General features: G+C 40.5%; 1 protein-coding gene across 3 annotated transcripts in view; it reads right to left on the minus strand.

Moving 5' to 3' along the window:
- Positions 1–17,871, minus strand: part of GRIA4 (glutamate ionotropic receptor AMPA type subunit 4) — a 239,788-nt gene that overhangs the window by 54,676 nt on the left and 167,241 nt on the right. For 2 of the 3 annotated variants that reach the window (XM_040584230.1, XM_040584229.1), the window contains exons 8-10: positions 17,574–17,678; positions 9,844–9,954; positions 1,182–1,388 (exon numbers count right to left, since the gene is read on the minus strand). In XM_040584230.1, the coding sequence (XP_040440164.1) occupies positions 1,182–1,388; positions 9,844–9,954; positions 17,574–17,678 (423 nt within the window). Of the gene's footprint in view, positions 1–1,181; positions 1,389–5,435; positions 8,525–9,843; positions 9,955–17,573; positions 17,679–17,871 lie in introns of those variants that run through there. The other variant, XM_040584231.1, reaches the window with a different exon arrangement.

Below are 17,871 nucleotides of genomic sequence, written 5' to 3' on the forward strand. Positions count from 1 at the left end.
AGGCTGGTTCTTCCAAGTACTTCCAAGAACATAAATTTTGTGAAGCTGGTATTACCTTCCCATTCCCAGGTGGAAAAGAAATCAACAAAATTCTGGGGCATGATTTCCCATATTCCTGCAGCAGACAGTCTATTGAACGCTGAGTAGTCCCCTGAACTGATACTAGTGGAGAAGTCTTCAATAAAATTTGTCAGCTATACTTAGCTGGCAGAATGGAACAGAAATGGATCTGCTAGAAAAGCCACTAGGCTTTTGTCACATGTGGCTCTATCCATCATTGGAGTTGCAAAAACTACAGCTCTGGATGGACCAACTGGTATGTAATAGTTTTATATAGGGAGGTTGAGTCATGTTATGAGTTCATTGGTGGAAAAGTCCTCACCTGAACAGTTTTAGGATTTTTTTTTTTTTTATTCCATCACTGCAGTGAAGTTTCTTTAAGAATTCTGATCTGTTCTCAGTGCAGATACTAGCAACTGCAGACATCAGCAAGCATAGCTCTGAGTTTTGCTACTTTCGGTAACACCAGATACTGCAAATATTTCTTCAGGTTTGCTGGAACTATTTTAATTACATATTACAACTTTATGTGTCAACAGAATTGTTAACTGTTAGGCTATTCTGAAGAATCCTCCAAATCACTATATAGGATAATGCTATTAGTTACTGAATTTACCAGGTTTGCTCTTAAATTTTATTATTGATGTTCATCTTAAAAGGCTGTCTGAATTCTGAGTGACCTATTTGTGTACTTGTCTGCAGTGGTTTGTTACATATGTTTAATAATGATGGTGGATTCTCCCATTTCTCAAACCAGCCCAAGAATCCTATCTTTTTAAAAAGATCAGTCCACCATTCCATGACAATGAGTAAATGAGTGATATTCTTCCCTGCTAAGTTTTACAATGTATCAGGATTAGATGGTCTCTAACATCAATGAATTTTTAAGGGATGGGCAAACTATGGATGTTCTAATGTGACAAGGTACTAGTCGAATAAATAGTAGAATTTGCATGAAACTATTTAATTTTCTCTCGAAAACAAATGAAAGCACAGAGATCTGAAACAGAATTCTGTTTCTTTTCTGTGACCTCAAGGTTAAATAAAATGCACATATACTTTATATTTTATGACTAATTCTACGATAAATTAAATCCTGCTTCAAAAATTGGTATGCTTACCCCATAAACAAGTTCTCCCACCATCCCATTCCAGATTTTTGTCTCTGGATCCCTTGCTCCATATTTTCCATCAGGAACAATGGCAATTTTGTACTTGATACCAATATGTTTTGCAATTTCTGACGCCAGATCTACACAGTATCCTTCAAACTTGTCATTCCCTTCAAACGTATCATGGTTTTTCTTGAACATAACATATGGGGCTTCCTATAATGAAAGAAGTAGAACTGTAAAGGAGAAGTATACCGAATACACTTTGAAAAGTAACATGTCATCTACTGACTGAACAACACACATTTCATCAAAAGTTCATGGATAGTATTAGCACATTTAAATTAAAATGTATAGAGAGAAACCCTTCTGGAAAGGGACACTATTTAGACTGCAAGTTGGCTTATACATTTCACAAGATCTATCGACCTTACAAATTATGAACACAAAAGCTATTAAAGAATGCATACAAATTTTACTTTGTTTAAAATGAAAGACCTTAGTGTAGTATATGCTAAATTTAAAGTGTGAAGAGAGGTTGAACCTCTACAATGCAAATGACTGTGGGATAATGCAAAGTATAATTTATGCTTTTGACATCAGTAAGTAAGCATATCCTCTAACAGTGTGGTTACTGTTTATGTAATTTCAGATGCGCAGCTTGAATCATTTCCTTTCTTGAGGTTTAGAACGCATAGTTATTAAGAGGCTATATATATTTTAGTGAGAATATTGAAATACATTTCTGAGGAAACATGTATCTTCCCCTTCAAATAAACAGTACAGATTCTGCAAGATCCTTTAGGATGAATCTAAGCAATATGCATGGACAAAAATGGTATTAAGCTGACACTCACTTTACATGTTGCATGAAAAAGAAGTTCCAAAATATTTTGCGATGGTGAGTGCCACTGAAAACATGTAAAACCTGTCTCAAAAAGTGGATCTTACAATCCCTTTGTAGACCTTACTATTACAACAGTGAATATAATGTGATTGTGAAATCAAGGTCACATTAGGAAAACAAGGTCACATTTTTCTTTCTTGCTCTGTGTAGATTCAGACTTTAGAAATCATTATAAAAAACTATACTTCCTGGTAGTTTTTTTAAATTACTGCATAAAATTCATATTCATAGCCAGTTCCAGATAAAATATCTGTCACGATTGTCACCCTTTGTTTGAAGTTACATCACAAAATGCTGGCAACTTAAGTTTTCTCTGTGCTGGCCCTGGCAATTGTGTTTTTGACACTAACCTGGGTAGCACTCTGTCCTATTCACATCTTTCCCACATACATAATTAGTACAAAAATAAAAATAAAGGGAAATATGTAGTTTGAGAATGTCTGCTTCATTGAAACTACATCAACATCAGCTGTAAGCAACAGCAATTTTGTAACTTCTACTGGTCATTTAATAATGGAGGATACGTGGCATCACAGGAGCAATAGGGCGACTGAATAAACCAATTCCACAATTTTTCCATGTGTCAGGTAAATTTTTCTTTTTGGATACCAAAATATATCCTGTTAGCAGTGTGTGGATCCACCCAAGAGAGGAACTTGATAGGCAAGCCTTTAATTTACTATTATAATGTGAAAAGGCAAAGAAATAGAGAAGAGAGTGATTATATGTGGGAGGCACTATTCTCTTTACGTGTATAAGTTTACTCCCTGTAGTAACTCCGGCCAGGACCCACCTCCGTGCAATGTGAGTGGAGAAAGTTGTGTAGATTGTTTGCTTCAGTGTGAGAGAAAGGTCCCATGTTAAATTCACACAGTTTTGGAATGGGGAAGCGCTAGTGTTTCCTTAAAGATAGTCAGGTTCCTAAATATTGCAGGAGTGTCTCAGTCTCAGATGTATTCCCAGAACACCTTTCCTCCCACCAGCTCCTTCTTACGCTATTCTTTGCCATGGGCATGCCTCTTTGGGCCACAATCCCTTAGCAGGAATTCAGTGTTGGAGGCCATTGATGCATTATGGCCATTACTTCAGCTACACAGAAAAGCTTCCACAACGATCACTTTCTAAGCCAAACTCTGTCTGACTGATTCCTTGTCCTATGTAAAAGTATAAATGTGCAGAGAAGTTGGAGGGTGACAGCAGGTTCTTGCGTTTCTTGAGCACTTAGTTATGACCACTGCACGGCTAAGGATCACCAAGGACTTCTGAAACTGGGACAATCACAAGACAAGTTGTCACCATCCTGATGCGTGTGGTGGGGGCACTGAGAAGACCACTGAGCTACAGCATTAACTACACACTGTAATCACTGCAGTGATGCAATGCAGTAACTTTGCCCGTCGAGTTTGTATCTTTAAAGGAAAGCTGGCTGAGTATTACCACCAGCCTTCACCATTTCTTGTATTCCTATCCCCAGTTAAATCAGCTTAATCACAACCGCCTGTTTTCCAGAGGGAGGGAGGGAGAAGAGCAGGGAGAAGGGGTCCTGCCCTCTCTTTGCAGTAATCTTGATTTTAGAAAGAATTTTGGGCACATGAATCAAATGTTTATTCCTTGTTTAAGCTTTTTGATCCTGTGAGAGCAAAACCCAAAATCTGGATCTCACTACCTATGTTATTGCACAAAAATGGTTAAAATAGACAAAGGAGAAAAATACTACATCTCCTGATTGTGATTTAGTGAACTGCTAGCTAGAAATAGAACTGAGTCTTGTCCAGTATCCTGCATTTGTAGGCTTGCCTTACAAGCTCCAGCTATATTTGGTCGCTGCACATCAAAAGCAATTTTGTTTTTCAAAGACCAGAGTTAGTGACTGCCAGGTCTTATGATTCAGCCTTTCTTATAAAAACCCAAGCCACAGGCATACAATTAAATTCACACCAGGAAATAATAATTCTGGAGAGGGACACAAAGCAGAGAGGCACAGAAGAGGCCAGGTCAGCCTGCTCCTTCTCCCAAAACCCAGACACTGCGCTTCTGCCTGCACCTCATCACTAACAGGGCTGCTACGAAAAAGCATTTAAACTGTGTCTGCACAGCAAAGCAAATGACAGATGCCTCATTTTTCCTGTTAAAGGCTAAATAAACTTCAGCCCCTCTCACCACGAGTTCTGTAAGAGAATGCTGAGAAGGGAAGTAGTGGGGTCCAACACCATCCTTGGTAGGCGCTAGCAGCAGCCATCCCATCCAGTGGAGGGACCACCAAGTGAGGATGCAGAAGACCTGGGTTCTGGCAGGGATCTAACTGTTGGGTGACGTGGGGGAACTGCATTAGCTCTCTCCCCATCCACTTATCTTTCCACAGACCAATCTTACTGATTTAGAAGGAACACCTCTTCTAATGCAATTCTCTTATAAAGTAAGGTAGTACCTCTTGCTGTGACTGCTTTAAAAGAAGCAATTGAGTGAGATCTGCCAGTGTGAAACAATACAATTGAAAATAATGGGAACACCTACTACCTTTTGCTTACTATGTTGTCCTTTCCCTCCCCCCTATTTTACAGAGAATAAATAACAGTTTAATTGTTGTGCCTCCTTTACCTGCCAAATAATGAGAAATGTATTTTCAAGGTAGAGTTTGATGAGAGGTTGGGGGTGGGACTGAATGTGGCTTTCTGATAAAGACTGTTTGCAGAAAAAATCAAACAGTAGCACTAGTTTAAATTCTGTCCATTTCAGGTGTTGGGGGTGTTTCAAACTAATGAGGCGTGCAGATGTTATTATAATAACATCAGGACATTGAAAGGCAAGTTTTACTGGTTTGCTAACAAGCAACTTAACAGATGAATTTGCAAGGTCACACTGCAAAGTCATGAAATATCTGAACTGATCAATAGCATGTACTCAGCCATACCTTGATACTCTTTTCTATCTGTGGCACTGATAAAGATTATTTTTTCCTGTATAACTTATTACAATAGCATTTTCTAAATTAGTAGTAATGTTAGTGTAAACATGCTAGTCTAAAGATACAAGAGATGCAAGACATCTATGGAGAGGTAGCATCTTCTATTAAATCAGCTGAAATAGCTGAAAACAGTAGGCATACTTTTTCAGTTTCCAGTTATGGCATCTTGTCTAATAAAAATATTACTTCTCCACTCCACCTTTGCATTTACTACATTTTTAAACTATAAACTCTTAACCTACTATATGTAAAACACAGGTTTGACTTACTGCTGAATGAGGTTTAACACCACAATATTTGCAAGATTTCAGCTGCTTAATAGTATTCTATGAGGTAGTGAATCAAGGAAAAGGCCACATTAAAATGATCAATGACTAGCACGGAACAGATATTTGAAATGGTGCAAGCTTTACTTATATAATTCACAATCTTATAACAATATGCAACATTTGTAAATACAAGTTGATGTCTGCAACAATTACCTTTATAGATGTAAACAAATCATTCCACCACATTGCCACAAATTCATGTGTACAGTAAAATGCTCACAACTGATGATTCATACTATAAGGGAAGCTGGAGAAAGCAACTAACCCAAATACCAAACAGATCTATGTTTGGCTTTCCTACTCTACAGTTCATTTCAAAATCTTTAAACATTGGAAAAATAATCTGTAAAAGTGACAAATATTTGTGCAAGGAAATGTCTCATTTTTAGAATAGAAGTGTCACACATTATCACACTTTATTCTGAAATAAACTTCTGTTGATGTCAATGAAAGTTTTTTTTGGCTTTTTGTGGTTTTGGTTTTTTTTTTCTGAATAAAGTGTTCAGGATTCGGTTTGAAGTTTTTATTATTGTCATGCAACAAACTTCAATTTTTCCTCCTGTTTACTAAAGAATTTAATTAATAAAATTTCTAATGAAAAAATATTTTTCTGTTATGAGAAAGAAGGTTATAGTTAGAATTTTTGAGGTAAGACTCTGTCAAGAGTATATCAGGCAAAACAATGAGGGTGGCTCTCAGTCACCTAATGAAGGTTATCTGTCATCTGAGATGCCCTAAGGTAACGGGTTTGACCTCCAAGTGCCATTCTGCAGGTCCTTTGTGCTGCCTCTTTATGGATAGGTCTGATACCCTCAGTGTTAGGCATCCACCTATGAGCCATGAATCAATTTCTAAACCTTTGTGGACTTCCACGAAAAATTACATACTCGGGGCACTACTTATCCCACATGCCTGAAACAATATACACCAGCTGAAACAGCCAGATGGAGTGGTCATATATGGCATGAGACAGGCAAGTGTCATCCTGCCAGTGTAAGAAATGGGGGGTTGGCAGTATATTCTAGAGCATGTTAAATGTCACTGAGTGCTTAAAACTGGGCAACTGAATCAATAGCTTTTGTAAAGTCATCTACATTTAGGTGACTCAGTCGTGAACTGGATCCTGCCCTTGAAGCTTGATCTGCCAACACCAAGACTATCTGATTAAAATACTGAGCTGAAAGCCACATGTACATTGAGCTTTGGTTCTAAAGGATTTTTGTGATTTTTACGTTTTGCAGTCTCAGAGTAGGTACAGAGCTGGGTGTATCATGAAATGGATTAGAAAGTTTGGAGTAGTCTTCCCACCTACTCCCCACGCTCTACCTCAGCAACTTGTCACTGTATCTCTCCAACTTGCTAAATTAGAGATGATCATTATTCCTGGCTGGCTAAGTCACTTGCTTTACCTCAGTGTTAGAGGAAAGCTGCACATGGCATCGCTTATCCAGTCATAGAACAAGCCTGCTGTGGACGTCCTAACCCCCCGGCCTTGAGGAAATACTTCTGCATACAGGTAGAAAATCTGTCCTTTCCAGAGGGCCAGGTGTGCAGGAGGCTGTGCCTGTGATCATGAGGTACAGGACAAAGGTCTCTCCCAGGAACTATAAAAAGCAGGCCTTCATGGAAGCTGGTAAAGAGCACCAGCTGCCCCCATGGCCACCTCTCTCTGGGCTGCTCCTTCACTACATGACTCATCGGAGACAGGTGGAGCGCCTACGCACTAAAACAAAACCATAAAATAAATTCTATGTGCTCTCACTACGTTACAAATCAACATAACATTTTGCCAAGTAGGAAATGCTGTACTAATTTCTTTGAGTGCAGAGATAATTTGTTATAAAGCATCTTCTATGCAATTGCCATACAGCCACATTACAGCAAGGTAAGCATAGACACATAAAAACTGAAGAAACAGCAGGCGAATCAACTTGCACTATTTCGCTTCAGGCAAAAATTAAAGCGAGCCATGCTGAAAACTTGTAGACTTTTCTTAAGCTGCCACAACATCTGTCTTTGAAGACTGAAAAGCCTGACAGCACTGGTTGCAGAAGCTTTTCAGTTTAATGTTGGAAAATATGCATGCAACCAAAATTATATGTGTCATCTACCAATGGTTCAACTTCCCTTCAATGTGAAGAGAGCAACGAGGAGGTGAAAAAGTCTCTGTCTGGCATTTGCAACATGACTATAATACAGAGAAGAGCAAAATAACAGGATTCTGAAAGTTAGTCTAGTTAAATGTATCTCTGTGTGTGTGATCATATGCTTATGGATGCTAAATACACTGCCCTAGCAGGCCAACATTAAGAATCATGGTTCTAATCTGCCTTCAGCATCACGTGTGCAGCTCCCAGTGGAGTCTATGTGAGATGGGCATGATAAGGCAGAATTCACCATATATTCTTATTCAAACCAAATTCTGATATATTTCTCTTGCACTGTGATTTTGAAACACTGAAAGGGGACACTTTTGGTCATGAAGCAGTGCTGCTTTCAAATAATTGCATTTATCCCAAAATGACATGCTGCATAAACATAGGGCATGCTTTGGAATATTAATTCAGCTTTTTGGTTTTGAAAATGATCCCGCCAGTCCTTTCAGTACAGGGACTGGAAAAGTTCTTTTGAAGATAACATTTATTATGCACATCAAAATGCTTCAATGCAAACAGGACAGGCAAGATAACACATTTTAAAAGTTTTCTAGTTTTCCTTTTTTTTTCCTTTCTGGCAAACAGGAACCTTTTATATTACTTTTCATTATTATTTTTTACTCTTTTCTCCTAAGCTTGGAGCTATTTATGGAAATTACAGTATTCATGTATGGTAGCTTCAGTCAAAGATATCAGGATTGGTATGAGAGGAAAATTTCGACTGAAAGCTTGTTATTCACATCGTTCTCTTCTCAGCTTGGCAAAGTTGAAGGTTAACGTCATCTGTTCTAGACATTTCAGATTAGTCACAGAACTTTTCTTGGTGGTTCAGTGCCTGGTCATCCAGTCAGAGGAACAGTAATCCATATGGAAAAATTAGCTCAATGCTACTAGACTGGTGGTTAATACTTGAGCCTTAGTTAGGAATGTTCGCAGCATCTTGGGACTCTTTTCTTCCTTGATCAATTTCTTAAAATAGGATTCTTCATCAGAGGCTGAAAAGAGGAGGACTGTACTGAAGTATATTTTTTTTTCCATCACCAAGTCTTTTTTTTTTTTTTTTTTTTTTTTAGGAACAAGATACATATATTTTAAATGTCCCATGCAAAAAAAATAAATAAATAAAGAAAAGGTACACAATTTGGTTAGGAGTTACATTCTGAATTCCTGTATAGTAGTTTGGTTGGTTTGCTTCCTGAAATGATAATCCTCAACAGGAGATTTGTTAAGACATACTTAATGTATAAATGCTGATACACATTGATGGAAATCTGATAACTAACTGCATTTTTCAGTAAGAAAATGCCTTGACACTTTCCTTTGGATTATTTTCAACTCTGTATCAAATTAGAAAAAATATTGCTTAACAACACATACAGAATATTCCTTTCCATTTGAAACACAGTTTATTCTAAAGGGTTAAAATGTCTTGTCTAAATGAAGCAGGTGAAAAGGGCAGTGAACTGAGATGTAAAATCTTAAAAGCGGTCAGGTAAAGGTCACCCTTTGCCAGTTGGCTTTGACAAACATCAGCTTAAAAGGGCATGTCTAACATCTAAGGGAAAATTGCTAAATATTTTGTTTAAAATACTGGTTTGTAAGAAAAAATTGTTTTGAAAAGCTATGTATTAAAAATGTAAATGAACGAAGCAACTGCATTTTCCTCTGCAACCACTCTTGAAAAACAATGACACTGGAAAATCAACTCCCAAATCTATTTAGATTGTATTAAAATGGAAATTTTATTGAAATGCTGAATAAACATATTAAGAAATATGTTCAAATGCATCTACTAAATTCATGCTTTCATTCAGAATTTTAAGTGTATAATCAAGTTCTGATTGGCTGACTTAACTACAAAACTTGGAATTTTAGCTCTTGATAATGTCAATTTTGAATTTATAATGTGCCAACAAAAAGGGACACTGGTATTACAGACATCTCATTCTATACCCTCTCTTCAATTCTGTTATTTAGAGGTTTCAGGTTTTTCTTTTCTTCCAGTTTCTTGTGAATCAAGATTTATCAATTAGAGGTTGAACGAATTCACTTGTATTTCTCAGACTTACTTTAGTAAAAAATGAAAAAGACTGAATAACAGAAAAAAATTACCGCAACTCAATTTTAAAATACCGATTCCGAGTGAATCATTATAATAAATGCATACCAAAAAAACTCTGTACAGTCAAGATAATTAAGATATATGGCTCTCACCCGCCCACTAACTTAGGAACTGGCACTCTAAATTAGACCATAACTAGAAAAGAAATTGTGTCACACACCAGTATAAGCATTAAAAAAAGAAACACCTTACCAAAATTGTAGTGACAACTACTGTTCTATTCTCAATGGCTGAAGTGTCATTTCCAAGTGTAGGTTCATGCTGAATCAAAACTAATTTATCCATGTCATTCCAGTAACCAACCTGCAAAACAAAACACATATAATTTACAGTAGAAAAGTCTGCATTCTGTGTAATTACAAATGCAAATGATTATAAGAACAGAGTGATCCAAAGTAATTTTGTACCAAAGGAAGTGCTGTCACACTCACAGACAGGTGCATGGTGGTGTGCATCTAACACTTTGGTCTAACATCTTGCATCACTGCTGCACAGTCAGACCTGGTATTGCTGCAACTCAGCCATTCCTGAATGACATGAGCTACTTACTTCAACCAGAGGGACAAGCTAAATCCATTTTCAACAGTTTGAAGCCTTCCTGGGGCATAAATGAGATATAAGAATTTTCGCTCTCCATAAGAAATTTTTCATTCGTTAAGACCTTCTGGTCTTAGATGGAGGAGTGAAAGACATCTGGATGACAGCTTTGCAAATCAATGGCTGATCTCAATTCCCTGCTCCATCATGGGCCTCCCAGGGGATGCCAACCCAGGGGCTTACACCAGGCCTGTTCCACTTAACTGATGGTGATGACCTTTAGTACCTACATCAGAAGCCCTGTTATTAAAGGTTTCTTCAGACTCACCAGACAGAGAGGCACCACCTGACAGTGACTCAGCCCATGCAGTATAAGCACCCTTCCTAGAAAAGCGCTTGCTTAAAACATGGTGAGGGTGACTTCACTCTAAAAGCCCACAGGCTCTAAAAGTGCCCACAGGGAGGTGGAACAAATCAGGTGTTCCTCTCCCTGGTTGTGTTTAGGCTGCCACAGCGCTTCCCAGAGCAGACTTAAGGTGAAACAGCTGCCTTTGTTCATGCTGGCAATGAACTACTCTAGAGCCAGGTTTGAATCACTCGTGTCACTTCTTGCACTCCCATGAAGAAAAACCCCCACACCCTCCCTTTCCCCCTTCTTGCCATTCGCTTTTCTGCAACTAGATCACGGGTGTCTGTGGACCCTCTGACAAGGCCACTGAGGAGTGGCTCAGTGCCTGTTCCTCTGACCCAGCGCTGACAGCATCCAGCTCCACCTCAAACAGACAACGTGAACACAAATGTGTCATTAGAACAGTGCCCTAATTCCACCTAAAGGGGCTCTCCGGGTTGCTGAGAACCTAATGAATTAAGAGACTGACATTTTTCTCAGTAAAGGTGCAGACAGCGGCAGTGATGTTAAAAGGTTTCTATCAAAGAGATGCAATTCAAGCTGGCACAGCTCACTGTTTGGGAGCAGCTAGAGGCCAGCCAGCAGGAACTGCCCCTTCCCTCCTTCCTTGATTAATTAGGAGTTCATGAGACCAAGAGCTGGGACAGAGCAATGCCTTGTCTGTCTTACCAGAAGAGGAAAGGAAACTGCGGTGGGAAGTGGGATCCAGACAGAGCTCCTGTCAGTGCCAAACTGGCTAAATGATAGATCAGCTATACAGCCAATTTTATTTCTAACATTGTGGTAGAACCCAGACCAAAATTCACCATCACATAGGATTCTGTCTCCACAACATGGAGAAACATCATGTTCAGATCAGTGCAGTGATGCGATATGAGAGTCTAGAAGTGCAGGGGAGTGCTTTTGATTCCTGGTCTCATACATGTTAAAGAATCCTGTATATTCTTAAAACAACTAACACTACTCTTGATTTTTACATTTACTGTTTCATAAATTTCCTTTTTGAAAAAAAATATTTATGGAGAGGCAGGTCATTTTAGCAGTCCTCAGAGCAGTGTGCAGACACAACTCACCATAGGGAATTACAAATACATGAAGTAATTCAATATGAGTGAGTGAGTATGATTGAGTATGAATGAGTATATTTTTTTCTATTAGCAAAGCAAACATGCATAAAGTCTTCCCGTGCACAGCTTCTGGCATATTTAGTTGAAATGTTCCTTTTCTATCTGCAATTGCTATTACAGCACAGGAGCCTTGATTTAGGTGTCTGCGGCTAACAGGATTCTGCAGCGTTGCTGATATATTGGAGACACAGATTTTCTTCCTAGTAGGATGCACTGCTAACAAATATTCTTTTTCATCCAGACAACTACAGAGTCACAGATACAATTGACAACTCAAAATGTCAAGTTCTTGTTAAAAACTGTGACCAGCTAAAGGCAGAATATGTACACCAAAACCTAGCAGTCTGGGAATCATTATAATAGTGAATGCTTGTTTTTCAATGTGCAATTCCTCACTGCTGGAAAGTTCAGAAGGAAAGCAGAAAATGAATGATGTACTGTGTTATAAAACTAAGTGCCATACGAAAATGCAGACATAGATAAGGGAGGTTTTTGAGGAACGGAAGGCATTTTCTAAAGGAATTTTATCTTGTGTGCATGGGTGTGACTGTGTGTGTGTGCATCTCAAACCTGCACTGAAGTAACTCTGGAGCTGGATTACTGAATAAATATATATCATGACACTTGTTTAAATATATAGATTCACAGTTACTGTAAGAGTACTAAATAACCATATGGTTTCCTACAAATACCTCAAATCCCCAAGGAAAAATATCTGCCTCAAAGTAAATCTGTCACAACAGTTTGGCATTTGAATGAATAGTGTCATTTCTGAAGGCCTGTGCACCTTGTAGCAACCACTGAAGTACTTCTGCTGAAGCCCACAAGTCACTAAGGGCAACAGGATACTCAATATTTTTGTTAATCAATTTTCATGTCAGTTGCCCAAGTTGGAATTTAGGTGCCAAATCTGTCTTGTGCATGTACATACATGCTTTGTTTACTTCCCCTCCTCCCCTCCCCTTTTTTTTTTTAAATCTTGGTGACATGACGAATGGTGAATGACAGAATCACAGAATGCTTGGGGTGGGAAGAGACCTCTGAAGGTCATTTGGTCCAATCCTGCTGCTCAACCTAGAGCCAGTTGCCAAGGACCATGTTCTGATAGCTTTGTAATATCTCCAAGGATGTAAACTCCACAACTGCTCTTGGCAACCTGTGCCAGTGCTTGGTCATCCTTGCAGTAAAAAAGTGTTTCCTGATGTTCGAAGGGAACTTCCTTTGTTTTAGTTTGTGCCCATTGCCTCTGGTCCTGTCCCTGGGCACCACCGAACAAAGCCTGGCTCAGTCTTCCTTGCACCCTCCCTTCAGGGATTTGCACATCCCTCTTGAGCCTTCTCTTCTCCAGTCCCAGCTCTCTCAGCCTTTCCTCATAGAAAAGGTGCTCCAGTCCCTTTGTCATATTTGTGGCCCTTTGCTTCACTCTCTCCAGTATGTCCATGACTCTCTTGTACTGAGGAGCACAGAACTGGACAGTTCTCCAGGTCTGGTCTCACCAGTGCTGAGTAGAGGGGAAGGATCACCTCCCTCTACTTGCTGCCAATACTTTGTCTAATGCAGCCCAGGATACCATCAGCTTTATTTGCTTCAAGGGCACATTGCTGGCTCATGTTCTATTTGGTGTCTACCAAGACCTCCAGTGCCTTTTCTGCAAAGCTGCTCCCCATCTGGGTGGCCCTCAGCATACATTGGCACCTGGGGTTATTCCTTCCCAGGTGCAGGACTTTGCACTTCTTGTTGAACTTCATGACTTTTCTGTTAGCCCATTTCTCCAGCCTGCTGAGGTCCCTCTGGATGGCAGCACGACCCCCTGGCACCACAACCCCCTGGCATATCAGCCATTCCTCCCAGTTTTGTGTCACCAGCAAACCTGCTGAGGGTACGTTCTGCTCCATCATCCAGACCATTAATGAAGATGTTAAATGGGATTGGATCCAGTATTGACCCCTGGGGTACACCACTAGTTAGTGGCCTTCAACCAGACTTTGTACCACTGATTGCCACCACCTGGGCCTGGCCAGGTTTCAATCCACCTCATTGTCTGCTTATTCAGCCCATACACCAATAGCTTCTCTGGGAGGATCTTAAACGATAGTGTTGAAGGCCTTAGTGAAGTCCAGGTAGACAATACCCACTGCTCTCGCCTCACCTACCAGATCGGTCACTTCATTGTAGAAGTTTATCACATTGATAAAGCATGACTTCCCCTTGGTGAAGACAGCCATGCTGACTACTCATGATAATTTTCTTGTCTTTAATGTGCCTGGAAATGGTTTCCGAGAATAGCTGCTCCATCACTTTCCCAGGGACTGAGGTGTAGTTCCCTGGGTTCTTCTTCTTGCCCTTCTTGAAGAGAGGAGTGACATTTACTTTTCTCTAGTCTTCAGGCACTTCTCCCAGTTGCCATGATTAATTAAAGATTATTGAGAGTGACCTTGCAATGACATCTGCCAGCTCCCTCAACACATGTGGGTGCATCCCATAAGGACCCATGGACTTATGTATGTCCAGTTTGCTTAAGTACTCCCTGATCTGACCGTCTTCCACCAACGGTACCTCTGCCTTGTTCCAGCCTTTCTCCCTTGTCTCTGGAACCTGGGATTCCTGAAGGCCAGCCTTGCTAGTAAAGAATGAGGCAAAGGCGGCATTTAGTACCTCAGATTTTCCCATGTTCTGTGGACTCGGGTCCCCTGTCTCATTGAGCAAAGGGCCTACATTTTCCCTAGTCATCGTTTTGTCACTTGTGTACCTATAGAAGCCTTTCTTGTTGTCTTTAATGTCCCTGGTCAGATTCAACTCCATTTGGGCTTTAGCTGTCCTACCTTTGTCCCTGGATGATCAATGTTTCTGTATTCCTCCCATCCTTGCTTCCACCCTCTGTATGCTTCCTTTTTTGTGTCACAGTTTGGCTAGAAGCTCTTTGTTTATCCACACAGGCCTCCTGGCATTTTTGCTGAGTTCTTATGCATTGGGAGGGAACTCTGCTGAGCTTGGAGGAGGCGATCCTTGAATATTAAGCAGCTTTCTTGGGTCCCACTTCTCTCCAAGGCCTTAGCTCTTATATTCCAACAAGACCTTGAAGAGGCCAAAGTCTGCTCTCCTCAGGTGTGAGCTTGCCTTTCACCCTCTTCCCTGCTCTTCAGCTCCTGAACGCTACCATCTCATGCTCACTGCAGCCAAGGCTGCCTTTGACCTTCACATCCCCCACCAGCCCCTCCCTGCTGGTGAGCAGGAGGTCCAGCAGACCACTTGTCCTCACTGGCTCCTCTATCCCTTGGAAGAGGAAGCTGTTGTCAATGGACTCCAGGAATCTCCTGCTCCTGGATTGCTTACGTCCTGCTGTCTCATCCCACCAGCAGATATGGGGATGGCTGAGGTCCTCCATGGTGACCAGGGCCTGTGAATATGAGGCTGCCTCTATCTGTCTGTAGAAGGCCTCATCCACTCGTTCTTCCTGGTCAGGTGGCCTAGAGCACCTAGACACCCACTATAACACCACCTTGACCTGTCCTCTCTTTAATCCTAGCCCATAAACTCAGCTGGGTTCTCATCCATCCCCAGCCAGAGCTCCATGCACTCCAGCTGCTCTCTCACATAAAAGGGCAACTCCCCTTCCTCATCTCCCCTGCCTGTCCTTCCTAAAGAGCCTGTACTCCTCCATGGCAACACTCCAGTCACAGAAGCCACTCCGTTACATCTCTGTGATCTTCCTCCTCACATCCTTTCCCCTCACCAGCAGGTTTTGTTGTTGTTCTACAGACAAAAATCAAGAAAGAAATACTGCATAAATGAAACTAATATGACCATTGGCCACTGCTTCCCATTTTATTAAACCATATGGAAGTCTGCCTCTGACTAGCTGTGCCATTTTATAATGCTCTGTTCACTTCCTTAAGGCTGTGGGCAACAAACCCCACTTTTCTGAAGGTTAGAGGCATGCGTTACTCTGACTGGAAAGGCTAGTCTTGAAAAGATATTGCTGGGTGACTCATAAGTCATGTTATGTAGGACATGAGAGAAAGACATTAAAAGTGAAGGCCTCTTAGTTCAATTAAGTATAGCCATTTCTCACGTATTATATAGGATTTGTCAGGCTGGAGCACAGAATTGGTCCAATGATCACATAAAAAATACTATGTAATACATGAGAAATAAATTCTTGTGAGTAGCCAGATTTGTCAAAGCTGTTATGGCTTGTTATATCAAAGACAGGTAATAGCTTAAAAGTGGCAGAGAGGCATGCCTGAAAAGGTAAGAAAAACACCTTGGGACTCTACCACAGCTCAGAGAGAGCTCCCCCATTTGCAGCCACCCTCCCCTTAAATTACAGGCAAGAAGGGAGGGTGGGGACATCCCTGCAGTGGTGCCAGCCAGACACCTCTCCAAAACAGGTGACAAATGTTGAAACAGGAACAGGCCACTTTCAACAGCCAAGCAAATTCCCTAATGAGTTACTGAAGTTGTGACCTAATTGACCACATCTTTTCCACCTTGCCTTCCCTCCTGCACAACTGGGAACCAAGGATGGAAAGGTTGTATTTCACCACTTGCCTTTGATGCACCCCAGCCACCCGTATATCCTCCTGGCTGCCAACAGTGCTGCGCGGAGCCAGAAAGGGGGCAGGGGTGGCAGCAAGGTCAGACACACTGTCTGGCAGGGGACACTGGGTTTCCCAAGAGAGAAGGAAGACAGACTCATCTTTCCCAATTTGTTCTTCAGCCATCTGTTATACTTTCAAAGGCAACTGTACCAATATGCCTCATACACAGGCACAAGCTTTTCTTTGGTCTACAGCTCTGTACTGTGATATACTGGCAATTAATCCCGGTGTGTAATTCTGCTCTGGGTCTCTAGTTTAACACTCTGCCTCCTCATCACTGTGGCATGTAACTGTCTTCAGGGACACACAGTTCACCCAGGGTACTATTTACTGGGCTTGTCACCTGTGGCCTGACAGCAGAGGACTATGTAATTCAATTCCAATTGCCTTGGCCCTACTCAAGTGGCCATGATTCTCTTATTCACCATCAGCTTCTCACTTTCCCTTGCTTGCAAAAAAAAAGGCCACAGTGCTTCCAAAGGAAATAAAATCCTTGAGTCTGAGTATGTTTTCTGCTCGTTTTATACTATGAATTTCAGCACAGATGAGAAAGGGCTAACAAAGTACCCAGACTTACCTCTTCGAAGTGATTGGGCTTAGTGATAAGCTACATGCAGTGAGACACAGAGGATCTGCTTAGACATATATTAAAGTGCATTTGCCTAAGTTGCTTACAAGCAACCAATCAAGCACACAGGATTAGATACTGCACTTAATTTCAGAAAACAGAAGTATTCAGGGCATTATTTGTTTCTTCTCTCTCCTCTTGTCTTTCCTTTCCCCCTTAGAAGCCCTATGTTAGTTATAGCCTATGATTCATGTTTACACAGAACATACAAATGAGCCAGCTTAAAAATATCAGTAAATTGCACGACAGAAATCTTTGGATAAGATACAAGAAATATCTACTTTTCAGAGTTCTGACTGTTTTCCACCACACAGCAGCCTGGCAACATTCCATCCAGCTGATTTTCATTAGTATATTTGACTGACTGACATCCCACCTCTCCAAGATGCACACTTGTTTTTGTGTTCCTCCATTTGTGTATATATATAGTACATACTATTTTGAAGTATAGACATGAAAATTAAGTTTAAATCTGCTTTTACCACAAATACTATCCATGTATTGAATACACTATATTTTTTTAAACCACCCAGAGTCTAGTTTAATTTGTTTGCATAATCATTTCATCGTACATAACTCATGTATACAAAATCAGGTTCGTAAACATTATTAGCACATACCTTTCGAGGGCCTGTGTTTTTCAGCTCAAAGACATCCATGGTGTAGTTGACTCTGCGACCATAGTGGTCAAACTGAACATTTCCTGTCAATCCTTGTATTCGAATCTACAAATGAAAGAAAAAATATCATGGAAGATCCAGCCTTTTATTCTTTATTCCAAATGTCACAGAGCAGTGCAATTTATCCTGGCTATGTCCTATGATTACCATAACAACACTACTATAGAATAGTCAGGCATTTTAAAGCAAAAAAGTTGGCTACTTTTCCTTTGTATTCTTTTTTCTTGTCAAACCATGC

Source organism: Falco naumanni, chromosome 2 (genome assembly GCF_017639655.2).
Source record: "Falco naumanni isolate bFalNau1 chromosome 2, bFalNau1.pat, whole genome shotgun sequence".
NCBI lineage: Eukaryota > Metazoa > Chordata > Aves > Falconiformes > Falconidae > Falco > Falco naumanni.